The sequence below is a fragment of the Onychostruthus taczanowskii genome, unplaced genomic scaffold, assembly GCF_017590055.1.
Source record: "Onychostruthus taczanowskii isolate IOZ18803 unplaced genomic scaffold, ASM1759005v1 scaffold18, whole genome shotgun sequence".
NCBI classification, from domain to species: domain Eukaryota; kingdom Metazoa; phylum Chordata; class Aves; order Passeriformes; family Passeridae; genus Onychostruthus; species Onychostruthus taczanowskii.
In genome coordinates, this window is record NW_024499017.1 from 1,496,074 (window position 1) to 1,519,425 (window position 23,352).

The following is a 23,352-nucleotide window of genomic DNA, read 5'->3' on the forward strand; positions in this document are numbered from 1 at the left end:
GTTTGTAGCCTTCCCTTCCTGCTCTGAGGGAACCATGTGTGCACAACAGGACTATCAATATCAGCAGGGATCTAAAAGAAAATTGTTGAAAACATGGACTGCAGCATCAACAAGCTGTGCCACCCTTGCACTTGTAAAAAAGCTCACTACATAAACTAATCTAGGCATTGACTATATGTCCATGAAAACATATTTCCTACAAAATATCACTTACATGCTCCAAGCCCAGACATGGCCCAATGACAACCAGTTGTGCTCTAGCTCAGTGCAGCGATTTTGAAAGGCTCTGACTGTGCATGTTCCCATTCCACAGTCTTGCAAAGCCTTGTACTTTGTGGGAATGGGTAAACCACATCATTTCAGCTGTCACAACTGCTGAATATTTATGATGATTATGATTCATTCAAGCCAGAGACACCAAGAGAACTACATCTTTATAACTTTCCAGAGGTGTCCATGGTCCTTAAAATGACTGCTTCCCTGACCTCCTTACTATAAGATAAGTTTAAAAAGAGTAAAAGAAAGCCTGGCAATTGGCTCTGTTGGCACTTATGCAGAGCTACAATACCTGGGGGTCTGGGGTGGGTAAAATATGCAGCCTCCTACCACGGTCTGCAAGGCCTGATCCAATATCTGAGCATTTGTATACAATGCAGAAACTTTTTTTTTTTTATTGAAACAAAGAAGCACAGAGATATGGGCAAGGCAGCTATAGGTCTGGTTCTTCTATTCTTGCTGAAAAATTTAAAATATTAACAAGTATTATAAACTAGCAATACATTTTCATAGTACAGGTTCTTACCTCACCTCAACCTACCGTGGAGCCAGGGAGGTTCATCCAGAAGCAAATACAATACCAGACACAGAACCATGGCTTCTCCTCCTGGGCTGCAGAGTGCTCTGTGCCATCAGGTGAGTGATCACTGGGGTTCAGCCACCCCAGCAGCAGCAGCAGCAATGCAGGGGGCACTGACAGACAGACAAGCTCTGACGCTAAGCTCATGTATTCCCTTTATTGAACTGTACTAGTTATTGCAATCAGATTAAGTCACATTTATAAAGCAGACCATCCAGTTGCACTGAAACCGATTATATTCATTACATAGTTTTAATCACTGTCCGGTGAACTGGCAAATCCAATCAAAGCATTAGTCTTTAATTAAAAAATTAAAAAGAAATATTCAGACAATAGCCAAGCAATCACATCACAATGCACAGTTACCTAAAATTGCAATTAAAAAGCAGTTAACAAAAAAGAAAAAAATCACACCTAATCTTTAACTATCAATATAATACAAGAAGCAACAAAGGGCAACAGCATCAAAGCAGATTTATCTAACACTATAAATTCAGTCAGAAGCAGAAGCTCTAAAGTACACTAGCTGAAGCAGGACAATAAAAAATACTGAGCATGGAATACTTTTAATCTCTTCCATTAATATTCATTTCCAGCTGCTTATAATAGCAGCGCCTCATGGCCAAATCATTAGAGTTTTACATCTGGGTTGCAAATGACACTTTGATTGGATGTAATGTTCAAATGGTCCTCCCCACTGTGCCACCGTCAAGTCTTCTGCAGAGAGGTGTCCTGTAGTGCCAGTGGCTCACTGTGCGTGCTGGCTCAATGTGTGGTTCTGGAAAGACGAAAAAAGGAGACATGCATGAGGGGCAGAATAATAGAAAGCATGCCCATACCCTCCCACTCAGTACCATTTATGCAGAGCTCAACATAAAAGCTTCTCAATTATTACAAAACAAAATGCAATAAAGAAAAAGTACTCATAAGTAACAGCTGCCAATGTGACATATTTGCTTTGTTCTGACAGATCTGTTAATGCTGGCATGAACTTAGAAAAAAAATGCTACAAGCCAAGTATAGTCAGGAAGGTTCCTTTTTTTTTTTTCCTCCTTTCAATACATATAAATAAAATGGTAACTTCACGGGCAAAAAAACTGCCTTTAGGGATTCCCTTCACTGTAACAATTAAACAAACCAAAAATCTGAATCGTGAGGAAACCCTTGTCATATTTTACTCTTTTATTCTCACTCGTACCGGGTGCAAGCACTGGCAGCAAGAGACACCAGATTGTGACACACACTTCTCAGTCCAAGAAATACTTCGGCAATAACAGCTGAACCGCCAGCTCAGGCACCAGGGTAATATTCCCAGCAGAAAAAAGGCTGGACATGTAACCCAGAAGTTAAATCTCTTTAAAGAATATACTTTTCTCTACGTATTTCTTTCAGCAGTTTAGAGTCTCTTTTGTTCCCTTTTTTCCTTTTGGTAGATTTGTAGTAGCCTCAATGTCATCACAGTATCTCACATCAGAGGATGCTGACCTGTCTTGCCATTTTGCGTAGGAGGCAATAAATTGTGGAGCCAACCTCGGAAACGTATTTTTAGAGCAGTACTGATTCACCCACATTTTGTGTTCTGACTAAAACTCCAGTCTTACACATAAGCTTAGCTTTATTTGTATGATTGTCCAATTATTTGAGCAACTAGATAAGTGGTTCATGGTGAGGTTTTCTTGAGCTGAGTTCCCAGCATCCCCAAATATAAAAATTCATTTGTGCTATTTCAAGCCTAAGCAATTTCCCTAGTCTCCATCTGCCTAATAACAGAGCCGGGCAAGTCCGCCAGCTTGAAGAATAAGTTTTTAAACACAAAATGAATTTTGAATCTAATTATTTATTTACAGTGATGAAGCTTTAAAATAAAGCAAGATATTTTAACTTTTCATAAATCATCTGGTCCTTCTCCGCTATCCACATCTACATCGCGATCAGGATAAAAGAGCAATCCCCCGCTTTATGCAGAGCTGACGTGTCCCCGATGGAAGTGGCCCGCGGACGGCGCGGCCCCGCTGGCGGCGGAGCGCAGCGCTGCCGGCCGCGGCCGCCAGGGGGCAGGAGCGCCGCCGAGCCTCGGCCGGCGGGAGCGGGGCACGGCCACGCACGGAGCCCTGGGGAAGGAAACGCCAGCTGGGAAATCATGGAGTCACTGCTTCAGCAGAGCACCGGCCCGCTCAGACACCCCTGCCTGTGGCACTGAATATGCAGAACCACAAATCAGAAACTCGCGAATTGACAGCTGGAACTGCTTTGCTTTTAGACAATTTAACACCACCAAACACAAAATTCAATGGCTTTTTCCTTCGATATACGTGGAAATTTTCCTGGCCTTAAGAAGGAGTGACCTTTGCAGTGCTGGATGTTATTCTCAAGTCTCACAATGACTTTATGGAGGAGGATGGATGGAGCCCTGCACACACAATAGCAGCACTGACAAGAAGCTTGCCCACTAAACCTAGCTGGGGAAGCATGAAAATGTGAAAGAATACACAGGCTCCTCTGTGCTCACACACTCCTCAGCATTTTAACAATGGCCATTCCTTGTGCACTTCATTACACTTCTATTTTTAGGTCATCCTGAATATCAATAAAAAACCCAAAAGGTTTACCATCTTCAAATTGAAAGAAGGGCTATCCGTGGTAGACAAATCCATACTTAGTTAGGCCGTGTCGTTTAAGAGATAATGCACAATCAGCACTGGATGCATGATGCACAGCCTACAGTCAGGGAACATGATTTCAAACTTGTGTGGCTGCTGCATTGATTACACCAGGCAGGTCAATAAAGGAATGGTGTGTGGCTCTAAATCTGATAATGAAGCTTTTATTGGGAGCCCTCCCTCCTCAAACATCAGCTAATAACATGTTCTGGACATTCCCAATACAAGAAATACATTGGGTTTGGGATCAGAATTTGTCAAAGGAACGAACAGATTGTACTCAAATACTGCAGCCATTTAGATATGGGTCAGACAGGAGCTGAGAAATCAGCTGTGCCGTAGGGCTAGGAGTTAAAAAATTACATTTTTCATATGCAAATCTTGATTTTGTCTTAGTATCTTAGGAAAGTACCATTTATTCCCCATGTATGCATTACTGACAATCAATATGCTGGCTCGTGCCTGGACCATGCAGTTAATAGATGGAGCCTCATTTTGCACAGGCCCTCACATTAACACAGAGCCTCATTTTAAACAGATCTGTAATGCCTATGGACACGAGAGCCTGTGTGCTCTGCACCCTTCCCCTGCCTTTCTGGGCACATCCTGCTCAAGCCATGGGCACAGATGCCAAGTCCTGCACACCCAGGTGCCAGTGAACGCTGAGTGAAGGATAAATAACCACCACTGTGTGTGTTTCAAAGTCCCATGAGAACCTCTCTTTATCCTCTGCCAACCATATAGGTTTCTCACATACTAAAATGTATTTCAAAACATGCCTTCCAAAAAAAAAAAAAAAGTCTAGCAATTTGTCTCCTATTACTAGCAATTGTCATTTCTTATCTTCTTGCTTCTACTCCCTGTGCCCCGTGCATCTACAGCTCATTGGAATTATGCTCTGCAGATGTCAGAAAGCATCTCACCCATTCAGGGCTTATGTCTCTTCTCTCACATGTGTGTTTTCTATATTTGACCCGTAATTTTTCAAATACCTTTGTTAGGCACTTTTTTTGTGTGCCCAGCCACAGAAAATTCTCCTGGCTGACTAGACATTTGGAGTAATTGAAAATCAAGTATTAAGAATGCCCTGTGCTTAGCAGGAACAGTTTTGACCCCAATGGAGCCACTGGGCTGTTCCAGGCAGCAGAAGGAAATAATAAAGACCAGAAGGAAGTTTCAAGTGCTTTGAAACATGTGATACTACAGGAGTGCTGCTACCTAAGCAGCCTGAGGAAACCTCACCCACCTTTCCAGCAGGAGGGTGGGCTGGGTGGAAACAGCTCGGGTGTGATTTTTCAACTCCAGAAATTATAGTCAGAAAAAAAAAAAAAAAGACTTAATGGTGGTTTCCAGAGGAAAATAGAGCAGCCACAAAAATACAGGCCCTCCAGGAACACTCCTGTGTGTGTGCACATGCCTACCAGCTCCAAGGCCATCCATACACGTGCCCGTCTGGGGCCAGCAGGAGGCACGACATCATTTGGAAGCTGAACAGGAAAAATGGTTCTTCCCAGCTCCTGTTAGACCCCCTGGTTTACACACAGCTCACAGCTGATACCCCACTGAATACATCATTCTGAGACATTATTGCAGCTGGAAAACTCTACAGCAGCACTAAGTCACCTGTCAAGATCAAGTAAGTCACAGCTTATTTATAGGATAAGGTTGGAAAATCTCCTCTTTTCTTAATAATCATGCAAAATGGATAGCAATTCCATTAGCTATGTCAGGGGGAAAAATGCAACTACCCCAAGTCTCGGGGCTGTTGCAGTGTTTAAGTGGAATTTTCTACTGGCTGCACAATCCCCAAATGAACCATTTATAGAAGTGTCTGTGATCAAGGAACTGGGTGATGGGTTTTGCAGGAAATAAAAAGATTTCAAAGAATGGTTAATTATTGTCCATGTAGATATTGATTGTTCTCCAGATCTTCCCTGGAGACACCCCCTGCCTGCCCTCTGGATGCAGATCAAGCCATTTGTGCAGGACATCCACAATGAGTATTTCTCTGTTTTTTTACATGCATGATTATGAAAACACTGGCATGAAAATCTCCATTTTCAGAGCTCTGTGTCAAGAAGGAAAGCATCAGGCTTGAAAGATGATCACTTACAACAGTTCAAAGAACTCTTACAAGCTATATAAAGATCGAGGGGAAAAAAAACACACAAAAAGCAGCACATGATGGAGCGAAGCTCCAAGCCAGGCAGTCAAGCTGGGAGTCTCCCACACTGCAGCGACACTCACTGCCAGCAAGTCACAGGTGTACTACACAGGAGCAGGTGAAAAAAATAAAACACAACTGTGAGGGGTGTGATAATGGTTTGAGGCCATAACACATCCAGTCTACAGTGCCTCTGCGCATCTGTTATGGATTTAGACATTTTCTATCAGCCATTTACAAATGCACTGTCTATGTGCATGAGCACATACCCCTAAAAGGCCATATGTTATACAAAGGTTAAGAAATGGCCTAACAAGGCTGGTGATACCCCACCCTCAGGTGAAATTCATAAGCCTTCTGCAGTGTTACACAGAGACTGGGACTCTGATGAAAGGTTACAAAGCCTCTCTCCCCTTCCAAATGCCACTGAAATTAACAGAAAACATTACTCAAATAATTTCAATAAGAATTATGGAGATAATAGATTCATGTGACCATCAGCCAACATGAAAATTAACTGGTAATTAGCCATTGGGTGACCTATTAATCCCAGTATTTTTTCTCAGGGTGTGGGGGGTCCTCCAGAGCCAGGTAAGAGCCCAGGTACTTTCTCTCTGCCTCTCCCCACCTCTGTTCAGGTTTCTATCACCCCTTCAGGCACTGTCTCATTGCAAGCCCAGAGATCAGGGTCGTGGCTGGGGACCACTGGGACTGTGTCTCCTCCTCCCCATTTCTCTCTCCTTTTCCCTTTACAGAGCAGGGCTGGGAAACAAGAGAAGTGATGCCTCCACTGACTGCCAACATGCACAGCTTGCCAGACAAAAACTAAACCTCAGATTCAGGCATTGACTTGAAGCAAAGGTTTGTCTCACATTTGAACATATATATATAAAAAGACAAAACAAAACCTCCAAATTGCTACAAACAGAAGCTAGAGTGTCTAAATATTTATGAAATACCATCTGCAGCAATATTTTGTCAATGTTTTGCATCTTTTGAATTCAAACTGGTCCAAAAATAAATCTCTCAGCTGTTATTACTCATTACATATCCATAAGCACACATATGTATGTGCACAGGTACTATTTCCCTTTAATAGCAATCCATAAAGATAAAAATCTTTATGCCTTGACTTTATAAAGGGATTACTTTAGGCAGAGGACACAAGATGACCCTTGCTTTAGCCATTGGAGATTATGCTCTCTACGGAAAGCTGTGAGCCTTAAATTGGTGCTGCTCTAATCCTAAACTGGAGAGGCATTCAAGGGATGCCATGACCCAGAAGGGCAAGAGGGGAAAAAAAAATAAAAAAAAGACACATTGAAGGAGGAGGGTGGGAAAGGAAAGTGGAAAAGAAAGAAAGGAGAGCAAGCTTGCTTTACAGAGTAAAACGGTTTATTTTTAATTTTAATTTCTGGTTTCTACTTTCCCTTTGCTATCAGACTCTAAAGAAAAATTACCTTTGCACCCCCTTGCAGTTTGTATGTGCTTATTTTTAGAACTGTTTGACAATTATCCAAGGGTCTAAGACTAACAGATGGCCTGTCTTAAAGCCTCATATGTTCACTAGTTTGCACTTCTGACAAACAGTAAATGCACTCAAGAGTGTGCCATAAACAGGGCTGAATGAATACTCAGAACACAGTTTAGTTAATACACTTCATTAAAACTGATAGTGGTAACCAATGTTTCCCATAAAACCAGGTGTTAATTGCCCTTCCAGTTGTTTCAGGTAACTTATACAGTGACATTTATATGTTTAGATCATAGTTTTTCAGGCAGCACAGTATTACTTCTTTCCTTTCCTTTGGTATTTCACCCACTACATAAAATGCTTGTACCAAGTGAACTTCAAGTTATCATGGTATGCAACAACAACAAAAAAAAAAATTGTCAGGCAAGACAGGTTCATATGTCCCTTCTTTATTTGAAGAGTCCCTTGAAATGGAGGTGGAGGCAAACGAAAGGTGGCACATCCTTTGTGAAAGGCAACGCTGCCTGTGTTACGGCTTCCTTCATCTCTGAGCATCTGATAACTTGCCATTCGTCAGTCAGTCCCTGTGTCAGCACACTTTGAGATGGCACTTCAACAAATGCAGGTAGAAAGCTGTCCTTTACAAGTTATTGAACCAAGGGAAAAAAAAAAAATCATTTGGAGTGTCTAAGAAAATATGCCTGGAGGTTTGGTGTCGGCTGAAAAGCGAAGCTGCCCGTTTCCAATGGAAATAGCTGCTTCTGAGTTACCTGATGCTTGCAGGTGATTACTCCAGGGGTAAAGGCACCTTTCACTGGTACTGGGACACAGAAACACTCTTCTGTGCCGGGACTGAGCTGCCGCTGGGGTTTCTGTACCACTGGGGAGGATGAGCAGCGTCCCTCAGTGCCTGCTCACCCGGGGACCCCTCAGCCTCCTCGAAACCTGCCCGGCTCCTCCGGTGACCGGGACCCCGCACTTCATCTGCCGTCCAAGGGAAGGCTGGGAATTCCTAACATTTACAGTGGGGGAAGCCGTTCCACACGTGACTGCCGAAATGCTGACTGACTGCTTTTTCTCAGGAAGTGTTTTTCCGCGTTCCTCCGCAGCCGCCGGGCGCGGTGGGCAGGGCCCGGCCGGCCTTTATTCGGCCCCGGGGCGGCTGCAGCGCCAGCGCCGCTCGGCCCCAGCTCCTGCTCCTCACCGCACTTGCATTTTGATAGGCGTTTCTGAGTTATTCTGGTTTGAAAAATTACCTTGCTATACAAATACCTTTACTGGAGTTCTTTTTTCCCAGCGCCAGCTTCTTCTCATACCCACTAAGAATTACTACATGATTTATTAATTTAATTTCATTTCTCTTCTAATCAGGTTGCTGAGTCCTAATCAGACTTTGAAAACTCAACTAACATGCTTTACCCTTTCCACTTGAGACTAATAATTCTGTATCATCATCCTTCTCGATCTGCCATCTCTATTCTTCTCTAAAACTCAGAGTAAACCTAGTTGAGCCTATTACAAGTGAACTCCAAGCACAGCCTAAGCCTGGATAGCCTCTTGTATTCTATTAAATGCCTGACCAAAAAGTCTATATCCTTCTTCCAAAAACACTGGGTAAAATACTGAAGCACAAAAGCAAACTGAAGCCTTTGGGAAAATCTCCTTACCACAGCACTTTGGAAATAAAAAAACACAGAGGAATACATTATTAAGAGATAACCAGAGTATTCTGTTAGAGAAACTGGCTGTAAACACACCGTGATTCACTGAGGCACCCAATGAAAACAAGGAGCTAATAATACCTGTCCTGAGGGACCACACGCTCCTGAGAATTTCACTCAGAAATGCAAATTTATCACCATCCTTGTAGTCTCCAGTATGCCACCACAAGATCAAAAATAAGCCAAGGGAAGAACCTTACATTTCCTAAATAAAAAGTGAGAGGGACAAATTGCTGTTGTCAGAAGTGCATAAAACCATAATATTTTTAGAATAGCTTCACTCCTTCCTCAGCCCCACTATTACTCCCTGACTGGATTCCAGAGCCATTTCTGATCCCAAGAGCAGAAAATGGTTTGCAGGATCCCAGCAGAATGCTCTGCTGACAGCGGTGCTGCTTTGACCTGGGCTTGGTCAGTCCATGTTTTCCTGGGAAGCAGGTCCCACAGTGACTCGGGGTCACGTCCACCCCTGTGCCTCCATGGCGTGTCACAACCCGGCAGGCAGCAGCACCACTGCCCTGTGCCCAGCTCTGAAGTGACCCTCCAAATCGCCTGCCCAGAGGGACACTCCTTTGCCCGTGCTACACCAAAAACCCCAATGCACACCCCAGTGCTGACCTGTTTCCAATCTACTTACAGGTCCTACTCGGGGAACCAATGTTCCAAAATAATTTTCAAGATATAAACCATTTTACAGGAATCTTTCTTAGATTTTCCTCTCAAAAACATGAAATTGTTGATTTCTTTGAAACCAATCTAAATCTTATCTCATTAATCCCTCCTTGATTTAAGGTAAATCATATTGCATGAACCAGTTAATTGTTCACTTCTGTGAGGGCTTGAATCATCATTGTGGAACACGGTGTGACTCCTTTAAACACCAAATGGTTTCCTGATTGGGTCTTTATTATAGGACCAGGATGATGTCTTTTCAAAAAATACTTAGAGCAAAAATGAAACACTTTACATAGCACCTTTAGAAGTTAAAATGCATAGGGCAAAGCTTCACTGAGCGACTGTTTCCATGGGAATACAAATCAACAAAAGCCAGGAAATTGAGAGTTGAACCTAAAACTTGCTCTGCTGTTCTCTGGTATGGCAAGGGTCACTGAACACCATCTGATTACTTTTTTCTTGTTTTTCCCCTCTGCACCAGCTAGGTATTATGCTATTAAGGACAGGTATATAACAGTTTCTGTCTTAACTGTGAATTTTAATGCAAACATTAACAGGGGCAGGTCTCACATTCATAACTTAGGCAACATCCTCCTCTGAATGATGGGAGCTGCAGCTGATCCAAGTTCCTTGGGCCAAATAAGCAAGTGTGGACAGCCAGCAGCTGACACAAGCAGCACCTGCCTGTGGTAGAACCACAGCCCTTTGACCCCTAATTCCTTTAAGAAGCACCAACTAAAGTAAAATTCCCTCTAATGGAATACTGAGCTGACAAATTGTATTGCCTTGTGTTATGGATACACTTTTCTTAGGAGCAGATAAATATTCCTGTCACGTGGCACCCACACACTGCTCGTGCTGACAAAACGGCTGGTCAGTGACCTGTTGCCTTGGACATAATGGTTGTTATTGCTGGTTTCTAATTTCAAAAGGGGAATAAAAATCCTCCAATGCAAGTAGCTCTGCTATAAAATAGCAAGGCCATAGTTACAGAAGTGCTTTACATGCTGCCCCATTAGTGTAGATGCCACCAGCAGAGCAGAAATCTGCAGACAGAGTTGTGCTTAGCCCACTGCTCACTGCCACAAGGAATTAACTCTGGACGAGCTAGGAGTGTGAAAGAGCCATGCCCAAGTTCTTGTAAGTAAAAGAGGGGCCAAAATATCATCAACATGAGCTGTTTCCTCCAAGACATCACAGGACAAAACAGCAAAGCAACATTGCTAAGGTGTGTGTGCAAAACAACTGGGTTAAATGGGATTTTTCAGCCATTTTCCAGCCATTGCTACTCCATTACAACAGTGTCACCAGTCTCAGGAAAATCTGCCTTTTAAACAGCAAGATGACACATCTTAAACAATCCTGATTTCATGCAAAGACTAAGAGCATGTGCCAACCCCAAAGGAGAACACATTTTTCAGAAGTAAATATGTTCTAAACAACCTCACTGCTCCTTTTGGAGACACAATAATATAACACACTGATGACAGATATGCCATACACAGTCAAACCTCAATGCCCATGGCAATTTATCCAGGTTTAACTGCACAGCAGAAACAAATGAGGGGGCTGGGTGGTCAGGCAGGGGCTCTCCCCCAGGGCTGAGACTCTGTGGGCTCTGCTTTGGCCATTGCTGCTTGGTGCAAAGCCAAGGCAATGGGGTTCTGGGGACAGACTCTGCGTGGAGGTGACCTCTGGGTGTCCATACTGCCTGCCCAGGCACAGAAGACACACAACACTCTGCAGTGCATCAGCTCAAGCACAGCTGAGTGATAAGCTCAGGACTGCTGCTGCCAAATCCGGTCTGGCTCACGCAGAGCTGGGGTGACAGAGCCTCGCTGAACCCAAGCTGACCTTGCACAGAGCCACGAGCTGTCTCCACACTGATCCCATCAGCACATACCATCTCACTCTATCATCTAGATTTTTCCAACAAAGCCCCATCACCTCACTGAGGAGAGTCAGTTTAGTATCTCATAAGTTAGTCCATTAACATGAAGGGAACATTGGTGGTTACTGCCCAGGTTGGGTCATTGCACATAAGCACCCAACCCTGCACCAAACACTCCTATCCCCATTTTAAATAAGCAGAACAGGCACAACATGAAAAGAAGCTGTATTCTGAATTGTTTTTCCTTTCTCCTCTGGTCAAAGGGAGGTATAAAACTAGTTTCAAAATACAATTTTAAAGCAGGTTATAATTAGGCAAACAATAGTATAGGATTGAATGTACTTCTCTGGAAGGAACAACAGAAGGAGCAAACAGCAAGGCAAGTTTGTTCCAGGCTTGTTTTCAGCTCCCTCAGATGGGCTGGACTGAGAATACTGACAGCCTTCCTGACAGGAGCATGGAGATACAGGCAGTGACAGCCCTGTACACACAGGTGCAGAAAAGCAAGTAGACCACTGACTTTTTAACAATTCCTTATCCTTTTGCTGTTCTCAAACCCAGTTTTTTTCCTGGCCACTCATCACGCTTGCTCCATGATGCTTGCTTCTGTGAGGTATCTGACCTCACAGAAGAATGAGAACAGGTAAGACAGGGAGGAATTAATAGGACTTTCTCTTGCATTTTTCCTGACCACTCATCATGCTTGCTCCATGTATCTGACCTCACAGAAGAATGAGAACAGGTAAGACAGGGAGGAATTAATAGGACTTTCTCTTGCAGTCTTTAAAATCCCCCTGGGAAAACTGACCCTTGGGATGGGGTCACAGGGCAGGACCCCTATCCTCAGCTCTCTTCAGCAGCCAGAGCTGCTGCTTCTGCTGCTTTTCAGTAGCTGAGGAGATAAACCCTAGCATTACACCCTAAATCTCTTACTCTGGAAATCAGGGGTACACGCAAGGGCTTTTAAATTTCTTCATGAAATTATTTTTCAAATTCTTTCTAAGCAGTAAAACTGATGGGGCCTCCACCAGCACCACAGCAGTACAGTATCACTCCAGGATTTCCTGTCTGGAGTCTAGGCTTCACATCTGAAATACAGCACACACACAACATTTGTATGACAGAGGAAACACAAGACGCTTGCCACACATTTATTATCTTCCTGGGGAAATGATATAGAGGACAAAAGAGACTATATTTACTCCCTCCCCAGCTGCTTTTACAATCTAATAATTTATTTCTCTTGGACATAAATTTCAGATTTAAACGAAATCCCTGAAACCTAAAGATGCCACATGGTAGAGGCTAGGGCAGTATTTCTTTCTGTTTTGGAGATGGAGTGCTTAATGCATTGCTCAGTTAACCAGAAGCCTTAAAATTTAGTGGGGCGGGGGTGGAAAGAGACAAGCAATTAGACTGTGGCAGACCCTAGATGCAAATACAGGTGACTGTGATTACTGCCTTCATACAGAGAGTTAAAAATATCTGGTTATTGAAAATTATTTTCTCAGTCCACAGGGGTTTATCTAGGTTTAGGCTGAGATGTTTATTTTTTCTGCAGCAGCTGTACTGGGGATTCTTTTACAACATTTTCCTTACATAGAAGCTATATATCATTCACATTTCTGAAAGCTGAGGTGATTTCTATGATGTAAGAAATCTCTGCAATTAGAAACAAACATGTCTTTTTTCCGAAAAATAAAATGAATCTCCAAACCCTTCAAGGCAGCAACTAAGACAGTGGTGCTCTTAGGGCAAATGTAAAATTCCAGGGTATAAATTCATGTTAACTGCTACAAATATATCCATCTGTTCACAGACTAACTAGTGACTGAAACTGATGAGACCATTGAAATGTAATTTTTGAGTCCACTAGCGTCTGTTCTCTTCTAGTAATAAAGTAAATGCTTTTCAATAACTGCTGCTTTTCAATGCCAATTTCCATTTAAGTAGGCTGAGGTTCTCTCTAAAAAAAGCTCTAAAATTAAAATAGCAAATGCCTTTTCTTTCCAAAGGTCAAACTCAGCTTTTAAAGAACATGCAACATTTCAGCAAGGCAGAGAGGACAAAACTCCAATCAGATAAATGGGCTGTGTAATGATTGAGAACCACGGCTGCCTCAGGTTTCTGAATGGGCTGTAGCATAGAATTTGGCACAGACTGATGTTGAAGCTTATATCTCTTTTACTGCAGACAAGAAATTCACTGAAATATATAAATAATGAATGTGGCTGGGGATCTCTACTGTACTACTGCTGGTTCTGCAAGATACAGGAGCAGAAACATACACTGCTCCATGTTTTTGTTATTAGGGAATCCTTGTTCTCCAACAATAAACACAGAATATTTTATCTGAAATGGCTTCTGCAGCACATCCAATATAAGTTTCAGCTCTCTAGAAGTGCCAGCAAATTGCAGAAAGATAAGTTACAAAGACGTACCTAATTTGCTGTGATGAATTGTGTGCATGCTTCAGTGATCAAAACTGCAGCTGAGACCTATTATATTTAATGATCTAGACATTTCTTGTGAAAACACTCAGGCATATACTGTTATGTCTGGACAAGCATCCCCACTTCGGTCTTTGCAAGCAAACGAAGAGACTGAACTTTTAAAAGGATGCTGTACAACACCCTCGATGAGCTCTTTAAAACTGAGGCTGATCAAGCTCCACTATTTTCTTTAAATAATGCTTACACTCTGCCCTTTCCAGTGCAGCATCCCTCTTGCTTTGAAAAACAGTCAGTTCCTCTGGATGCTAGCGACACTTACAGGAGGCAACGGAGCTAGTCTGTGCTCAGACCCCAAACTATGCTCCACAGCAGCTACTACAGCAGGGGAAAATCAAAGGGACTGGATCAGAGAGCTCTTCCCACCAGCAAAGAAAATCTCTGAGAAGACATTTCAGAGAGAAAACAAAAGCAAAAAATTATTTGTCTACATGTTACACAAGTGTTCTATTTCTATTTTAAGGACTCTGCCCTGCTTACAAAGGCACGTGCTGCCCAGCCCGGCAGGGCCAAGCAGGGGTGGCCGGTTGTGCTGTCCCTGAGGACGCTGCTCCTGCAGAGCCAGCTGTGCCATGGCCACGCTCACAGCCCCTGTGCTCACAGCTCATGGCCCCTGTGCTCGAGCCTCTCCACAGAGCAGCAGGAAACGGGGCATCCTACCACCCTCCTGTGGGGACAGGGATGTCACCTTGTGAACACGTGAAGGACTCTGGAATAAAAGGTCTGAGGTTTCCAGGGCTTTATGTCTGGCTCCTCCAAAATTGTCCAGCGTGGAACAGGGCATATTATTCAACCTTGCCTTTCCAATTTTGTAGAACATGGGAAAAAAATCTCAGAAAATATGCTGGTAAACTTAATTCATTCATGGTTATAAGAACCACAGAGATCTGCAGAGAAAATCCACAGAATTTTCTTGCTATACGCATCCAAGAGCTCGTGCTCTCCCTCCCTGGTCAGCCTGAACCTCTTTCTGTCATTCATTGTTCAACAAAACACAGCAAAACATAAACACGTGCTTTTGACTCTAGAAATAAGGATTTCAAAGTGCTGAAATTTTCATTCACCAGAGAAGCTTCTAAATACTATCACAGTGGTAATTTGTGGTAGTATGATAAAGAATGAAGAAAAGGTATTTGTTAATTGTTGACATAACAAAATTAATTTTCCATCCCTAAACTTTTTCTCATCTCTCCTGTGAGCTCTGATGCAATGTTACTGACTGGCACTGCTGAAATGCCAACTTGCATTTCTCATCCTTAATTTCTCTCTAAATGTCATTAGTAATTGTTATTGCCAGACCAGAGAGTGCAATCTGGTCTTTCTGAAAGAAAATCCATTTCTCATTTCTTCTCCTGTGCTTCCTCCTTTTGGTCAGGATGGATGTTTAACACAGCCTGTGTGCTCTACTTCCATGAGGAAGGGAATGCATTAATGTATCTGGAAGTACAACATTCCTGCTTTATTTATTTACATATAGTATGCCTGGATCCTTATGAATATCAAATTGTATATTCAGAAGGGTCTTCAAAGCACATCTTTCAAGAACACTAACAAGTCTTAATTGAATAAAGCTAACAAGTAGGGGAAGGGAACACTCTTTAATGTGTGCATGTGGACTCCTCTCTGGGTGCTTCCATAATTTACCCTTTCTGGTGGGCAGCAATGCTGTCAAATACAAAAGCATATTATATCATTTTCCTCTCTTTCAGTCACGTGGGAAACAAACCTCTTCAGTGAGACGTGTAAACTAGTCTAGCTTTGGTCTGGATTAATGTATCACCTTCATTACCCAAAAAAGTGTTTTCCACCACTAAGAGGGGAGGTGAGCTTATACACCTGTGTGCAAAGGAAAACCTGCCAGTGTAAAAGGCTGGCTCCTTGCATATCACTATGGATTGAGCCAGAGGTGTGTACAATCATGTGCAGCACCTACAAAATGTGGTCTCTGGTACTTAGAGGCAAGTAGTACCTTGGCAAACTGAGTCAGTTTTAGGGGGGGACTCTCTGTCACGACAGACCCCTTTAACAGATCTCCCCATAATCAGCACATCTTACACTTTCACGTCTGCATTATATTTTGTAAGGTATATAAAGTAATTTATTCAAAGCTAAGCTGCATTTCCCTACCTATTAACTAAAGGCATCTTATCTCAAAATAAATAGACATTTGAACATTTCCAGCCAGGAACTGTGCTTTCAATAAACACAATTGATGCATATACATTGTCTCTTGGCGGCTTACACTCCTGCCCATCTGTTGGGATGGCATGGTGCCTGCGCAAAAGTTGGTTGGACCCTTGCCCTAGGGCATAGATGACAGGCAACGACGGGTTTAGCTGGGCAGCCTGAGCAGCAGATCCAAGTGCCATCTCTGCTGCAGGAAGCCCCGTCTGTGTGCCAGCACTGCCACATTGGAACGACATGCCTCCTTACACTTGATCACACATGTTGACACTTGGGTGCGCTTAAGTGCATTAATGACTAAAACGATGCCTTTCACCTGGCTCCCTTCTTTTTTTCCTCCACTCTGCACGGCTGCTGGGTTTTCTGCACATGTTAATGTGAAGTTGCGTGCACTTTGTTAGCCAGGGCCAGACACAGAATGGCCCTAATGTTTAAGAAATGAAGGAGGGGTTTTTGTTACAGGCCATGCTGCTCCAGTGCCAGACATATCTTCACCTCAGGTGAGAGATTTTTGTGCCTCTCACTGAAGAGACCTCAGACAGGATAAAGATGCAGCAATAGATCAGAACCATCTTTCCAAATGAAAATGCTACACCCTAGGGTATATGCATACACTATACCACACACAGGGCAATTCCACATTTCTGAAGCCCTCCTTTGTTGCAGCAGAGGTGACCACACAAAGAGGCCAGGCAGTCTGGATTCCATTACTGTCCCAGCAGCCCCAGCAAACACCCCCTGTCTGCAAGTGAAGAAGGTGCTGCCTGACAAACCACACAGGGGGGTGTGAGCATGAGCAGCCCCTGCTCTTACATAAACCTCTGTGAATGTCAGGCCCAGGAAACCCCTGGCATCCCCTGCACAGAGCCCCAGCTGCAGCTGCTGCAGACCCAGCACCAGCCCCACGTAGTGTACAATGGAGTTTCTTAGCTTTGGTCCTTACCAGAGCCTGTTCCTAACCCTAAAGTTTCAAACAGCCATGTATTCCTCCTCCTCATCCTCTGAACTTAAACACACACGTTGAAATCAGAGACCTTATAGGTAAAAACTCTTCCCTACTGTGAAAACAGATCACAGATAAAACTTGTGGTTTTGCAGTCCATAAAGAACGTTCAGGCAGGCAGACGCAACATGATGGGTATGTGCCTACAGCACTTTTAATTTTTAATTATTGTTAGTTATAATTATCTGACTGTGTCTGAATGAAACCCAGCAATATGGCTGGAATAGATTTTGGTAGTCTTGTAATTTATTAGCTTTTTAACTACTAATAATTAAAATTTAACAATGCTCCAAGCACCATAGCAACATTTTTTTAAGAAACACTAGCCAAATCTGCTAGGATAACTGACTAGTCATTTTCAGAATTTTAAAGAAGGAATGACATTTAAAAATTAAAAAATAAAAGTATAAAAGGAAAAATAGGTAACAGCTTCTTAAAACCCATCAAAACACAAAATGCAAAGATAAAAAAATCAGTTTTAAAAGAAAAAAAAAAGGATGATGCTTGCAGAAAATTAGTTCTACACATGATTTTGTGTGTGCTTTGTGTGAAATTTAGAAAGAGCTTGTGGTACGTTTTCAGTAAGAAGCTCTTGGTGTTTGCCATCTAAGCCACACTAAGTCCTGAAATACAGCAAAAGTTACATCAAGTGAAAGCACTGCCTTGAGATAGAGCCACATTTCAGGTCCCATTTGTCCTGCCATCCACACACTCTCAAGAAGAAACATTTTCTGCAACTTCCTCAAGATACCATGGAATTGCCTTTCTCTCACTGCCTGAATGGACACTGGAGCCCAGAAACACTAAGATTCTGTAGTGCTGCAAGCACACAGGGCTGGTTGGATGAAAAATTTTACTTCTACTTAAGTAAGCTTTCTTATACCCCCAGAAAGTAGGTAAAGTCCATTTTTCAAATAAGATCTGGAGATATGGCTGGGTACAGACTAAAAATTGCTGAAGTCTTTCTTCAGTGCTCCACTGGTGGTGAAGCGAGCCCTTGGCCACAGCCCTGCAGACTCTCCTGCGGGCGGGTGGCTCACAGCCAAGCCAAGAGGCTCTGCTTCCCCTCCGTGCTTCAGGGGACACTGCTGTACCCAGATGGCCCCAAGGACCACTGGCATGAGCAGCTGGAGATGTGGCTCCCCATTGCCCCCCTCCCAGGGAGGTCAGCGCAGGTACAGAGCAGCTCCTGTGTCCCCACTGGGTCACATCAGACCATGGGGCAGCTCGCTGCGGTGCCCCCTTGCCTGGGCAGGCCCCCTCTATATCCTCACGGCCCCATGGTCTGATGTGGCACATCTAACATCAAGCTATTAAAAGTCTGATATTAAAAGCACACTTAAAAAGAGAAAACCTGCTTAGGGCTTGATCTGCTGTAATCAGCAGAAAGAATCCCAAGGACTTTGATGTGGACCAAATCAAGCCCCTGGAGGACATTCATGGTAAATCATTATTAATATAATGAGTGCAATTTCTGTGCAGCAGCTCATTCCTGTTTATGGATATATGAAAATTGCTAGCTTTTCACATAAAATAAAACGAGAGGGGAGACAGACCACAGTGCTAGCCAATGAGCCATAGTAGCTCCTTTTGATATGTGTACATTTAAAAAAAACTGGGCATTTCAAATGACAGCACATTCCTCCAGTGAAGCTCTCTTAATTTAGTGGTTTGACATATCTCCAAATCTGAGCAGAAAAGAAAGCCCTTTATTCATATCAGGCAATAAAACACCTGAACACCTGTGCTAGGAAAGACCTGGCAGGTACCCTGCTCCCTTGGTACCTGGATTATTTGCACATTGTTTATTACATCTCTTGCCTTAGTTTTCATCAATTGTAATCATTTAGGAGGAAACAGTATGATTAACAGTACACAAGCAAACAGCAGGAATTAATCCTTTAAATACAAATACTTCACTGGTTATGTGATGGCTCCTTGGAAAAGCAGTGTGGCAAAAGAGTACACACAAAAATCCTTCTCAAGTTTACTCTGAAAACCACTGCTCAGTCACAATTGGCTTAGTACAATTCTCGATGCAAACACCTGAGGAGGGATCTCTCCTTGCTGTGAATCACACCACAAATATAACTCTCAGCACCCATTATGTGTCATCATTTCAACCCATCTTTGGGGCTGGCAGGGTTCCCTGCTACGTTTTAAACAGCAAAGATCAAAATTTCACTTGTCAAAGAGCAAGCTCATCTGCCTTGTCCGAGTACCCATGGCTCCAGCTCCTCTGAGGAGCTGGACCAGCAGCTCCCAGCACAGCTCCTGGAGATGGGGATCTGTCTGAAAGGGCTCCTTCTGCCCTATAGGTGAGGAAACCCCAACCCTCCACCTCTCCACTTGTTTCAGTGAGCATGATTCAGCAGGGGGAATGAAATGCCATAGCCTTGGTGTTTTATATATGAGCTATAAATTCACCCTTTTTCCAGGAGAATTTCATGATATTCATAGCTGTCAATTGTACAAAGTGAGGATGTGAAAAACACAGTGCTGCCAGCCTTTCCTCTTCTGCCCTAAGGGTGTGTGGGGTTATCACACATACTCTTTCCTTTGTGTTTCATGCTTAACCTTCCCATGTTTTCCTTCCTTATTTCCAGTGAGATAATGTAAGCAGTTAAGTAGTATTCTGTTTTCTTTTCTTGTGACAATATCATCAAAGTAACGTCACTGACTCATTTCTCCAGATTCTCACCAAAATTCCCACCATTTATAAAGCAAGTTCAGTTCCTCAGAGCGCTCCTAAGCCTTGGTTTTACAGCTCCATCAGATGGTGTAAACTTCAAAGCAAAAGCCTATATTAAAATACAACTACTAGTTCAGCAGCACAAAGAGGGTTTGATCACTTCCAGAGCATTAAGCTACAAAAGCAGTATCTGCACCAGCCACTAGAGGTACATTTACAACAGCATTTACAGTTTCTCATCACATGGCACACACATTGTTTAAAAGAAATGTTCAAAAATCAGCAGAGCTAGTTCATGCCAGTCTGTGACATCTCTAAAAGCTACCTTTTCCCTTTGCTGCCTGTCATTTTTCCCACCTCCCCTGTTTTTTCCTGCTAGTCTACAAGCACCCCACTCTGAATTTCTTCTTGAAATAGTTGAATGCTCAATCTTTTAAAATGTATTTTCAGTGGTTTCACTTGAAAATACAAAGAAGGAAAACAGTGCGTAGGTTCAGGTTTTGATACCAGTTATTTCATGCCAGTAGGAAAGCAAGTTCAGAACTGAGCAGTCAAATTCATCAAGCAGAACCCCTTGATGGAGGCTGATTTGCCCACATAAGATAATTGCACAGTTAAAGACACAGAAAGGTTTATGCAGATTTAACCCTAAGTAGCAGTTGAACAACTGGTTCACTAAAATAATACTAAATCTTCATTACTCAACAAAAATATAACCAACAGTTGAGGAATTCAGAGCAGGCAGCTTACACACCAGAAACTAATGAGATAATCATGCCAAGGCAAACTGATTCAAAAGTCTTACACATTTCTGACTGATTTATACACACATTTTGTGTCCTCCTTGGCTCCAATATTTGCATTAGTAAATTCCCTGGCATAAAGTAAACACACATTTCTGAGTCACTACTGAAATAAAGACTAAAACTGTGCAGCTAAGTATTGCATTTTCATTCAGCCAACATCATTCAAAACTACTCATGTAATTATTATTAATTATTATAAGCAGAAAAATTTTAAGTCAGAAAATTTATAAGCAGAAAAATCCTGCATAAAAACTGGAAAATTACAATCCTAATTTATATTATTAAAGCTGACATTTGCAGCAATTGTGCAATGCACAAAACTTCAGAATTGAAACACTATGTAATTAAAATCTGTAATTGCAAAAAACAGGCTGCTTAGACTATAATTTAACCAGGTTCTCTTTATTTGATCATCTGAATCTAAAGGTTAATGCAGTGGCCTAGGAAGCCAGTGTTCCCATTTTAATTGTGCTGGCATTTTGACCAAACACCACTTTTAGGGAGATATGGGAGGAAAAAATCAAAGCTGTCTTTGCAAGCCACTGCCGCCTTCATAAAACGTTCATAGTGAGAAACACAAACCCAAAATCTGCTGACTTTATTAAAATATTAACAAGGTATAGTTAAAACTTTTGTACACTTATGCAAATCAGGTCGCTAGAACAAGGGAAAGGCGGGATCCCCTGGGAGAAAAAAAATATAAAATCAACAAAGTGAAAAGATCAGCCATCCTTCCACAGCATGACAGCACAACACAAGAGGCAGCAGCTTGGGAATTCAACAAGATAAATAAAAACCCTCCAAAGTTTAAGTAAATCGTGGTTTATAAAGCTAATACATTTAAATGAGGCATATGGTACCATTCTATAAAAAGGCTGCCTTTCCCAGGGGATGGGAGGGGTGGTTTTGGTGGCCATGCTGCACAGGTGAGATAGGTGTGAGGAGGCCAGCCAGGGTGGGCACGAGCACGAGCTCTGTGCCAGGGCAGGCGCTGGGCTCTGCCCACGAGGAGCCCTGCACACACCCTGCAGCTTCAGTGTAGGTGTGAGGAGGCCAGCCAGGGTGGGCACCTCCCCACGAGCTCTGTGCCAGGGCAGGCGCTGGGCTCTGCCCACGAGGAGCCCTGCACACACCCTGCAGCTTCAGTGTCTGTGTGGCCTCAGTGCCAGGGCTATTGGTGGGGTTTAACCCCCAGGCTCCCTGCTCCAAGGAGGCCTCTGGGGCCAGGGCTCCAAGCACGGCTGCAGCAGCGTGCCCAGGTCAGGGTCCAGCCCCTGCAGAAGGATTTGTACCCCCAGGAATGGGTGTGAGCCAACCCTGGCTCTTTGGAGGCTACAGCTGCTGTGGCTGCAGCCCCCAGTGCTGCCAGGGAAAGTGTGTGAGGCCTGGTGTGCAGAGGCACAGCTTGGCAACGTGCTGCTGCCTGCGAGGAGCCTCCACCTCAGCATCATGCCAAGCTGCACCCATGCTTTCTCGTACCCCAGCAGGGAAAATTCCTTTACTTATGATTTAGCAGCAGGGAAGGGGATGGGGCAGCTACCATTTGCTTAGTCTTTGTATGTTAATCAGTCCCTAAATTATTAATGGAGAAAAAGAAATTATTTACAAGGTGTTTGACGTAGACATGTAAGGATGTAGCAACACTACTGTCAAGAGAAATACTCATAAATCATGATATCTGTCTTGTCTTATTTATTTATTTATTCCAGCCATGCTCAGAGACCTTCTTCTCCTCCAGGCACCCAGGGAGGCAGAAGGAGACTGAGAGACTGTTTAAGGGCAGAAGAGACCATACCAAGGTTAGGCACCTTTTCTAAATGCTGCACAAGGGTGGCAGTTGCACAGAGAAATCAACAGCTTTAGCTTTGTTTTTACTCCTGTTGTAAACATACCTGAAGCTCTGTTTGAAAGAAGAACTTCTGTGGGCACTGGGAACAGTCATAAATTTTGTCTTCCTGCCCGTGCACTGCAAAGATGTGCTGCTGCAGTTTGTTTGCCTGTACAAAGACTGAAACAACACAGTACAGTTAGTTGAGATTGTTTCCTATAAGGTACCACGTCTCAAACTGCACTTCAGAGTCTCTGCAACTGTAAAAGGTCCAAGGATATCTGCCAGAGAAGTGCTGATACACTTGGTTCAGCAGAATTTCCTTACAAGGAGTCAATTTAGAGTCTCCAGGCTGACAGTCAGCTTACTTCTAACAGACTTTACATCCTGTATGGATTTTTGATATTTCACATAAAGCTAACACTGTCCACAGGTAACTGGAAGAACTCAGCCATCAGACCAAAGAGAGGACGTCACTGCTCCCATGGGGAGCCCTGGGCCCATGGCAGGTGCAGCAGATGCATTTTTAATGCAGGACAACTGGGCCAGGAGAAGCCTTGATGGCTGGTCTGGAAGACACGTGGCCCAGAACAGCATTTCTGGCATAAATGTGAATCTGAAAGGGCAGGCTTGCCACAATTTTTAGATCTTTTAAATAGGTTGTCCATTCAGTATAAAAACAAATATTATTGTTTAACATCACAAATATCACAGCATCTGCATTATGATTCTGGATTGACAATTATTCTGACTTTACTGAGGGAAATTTTGAACATATTGGAACCACAGCTTTAGCTGGTTAAAAAATATATCTATATCTGATTTAATTTTTGTCTCACTTTACATGAATGGTCATCTGTATGTGAAAATGGCTTCTTCAGCAGAACT

The 23,352-nt window shown here is 43.1% G+C and overlaps 1 protein-coding gene across 3 annotated transcripts in view; it reads right to left on the reverse strand.

Moving 5' to 3' along the window:
* Positions 1–999: 999 nt before the first annotated feature.
* Positions 1,000–23,352, reverse strand: part of ZNF423 (zinc finger protein 423) — a 226,528-nt gene continuing 204,175 nt past the window's right edge. For all 3 annotated transcript variants that reach the window (XM_041400800.1, XM_041400801.1, XM_041400802.1), the window contains 2 exons: positions 22,529–22,644; positions 1,000–1,634 (listed from right to left, as the gene is read on the reverse strand). In XM_041400800.1, coding sequence (XP_041256734.1) covers positions 1,605–1,634; positions 22,529–22,644 — 146 coding nt within the window. In that variant the 3' untranslated portion in view covers positions 1,000–1,604. The remainder of the gene's footprint in view (positions 1,635–22,528; positions 22,645–23,352) is intronic.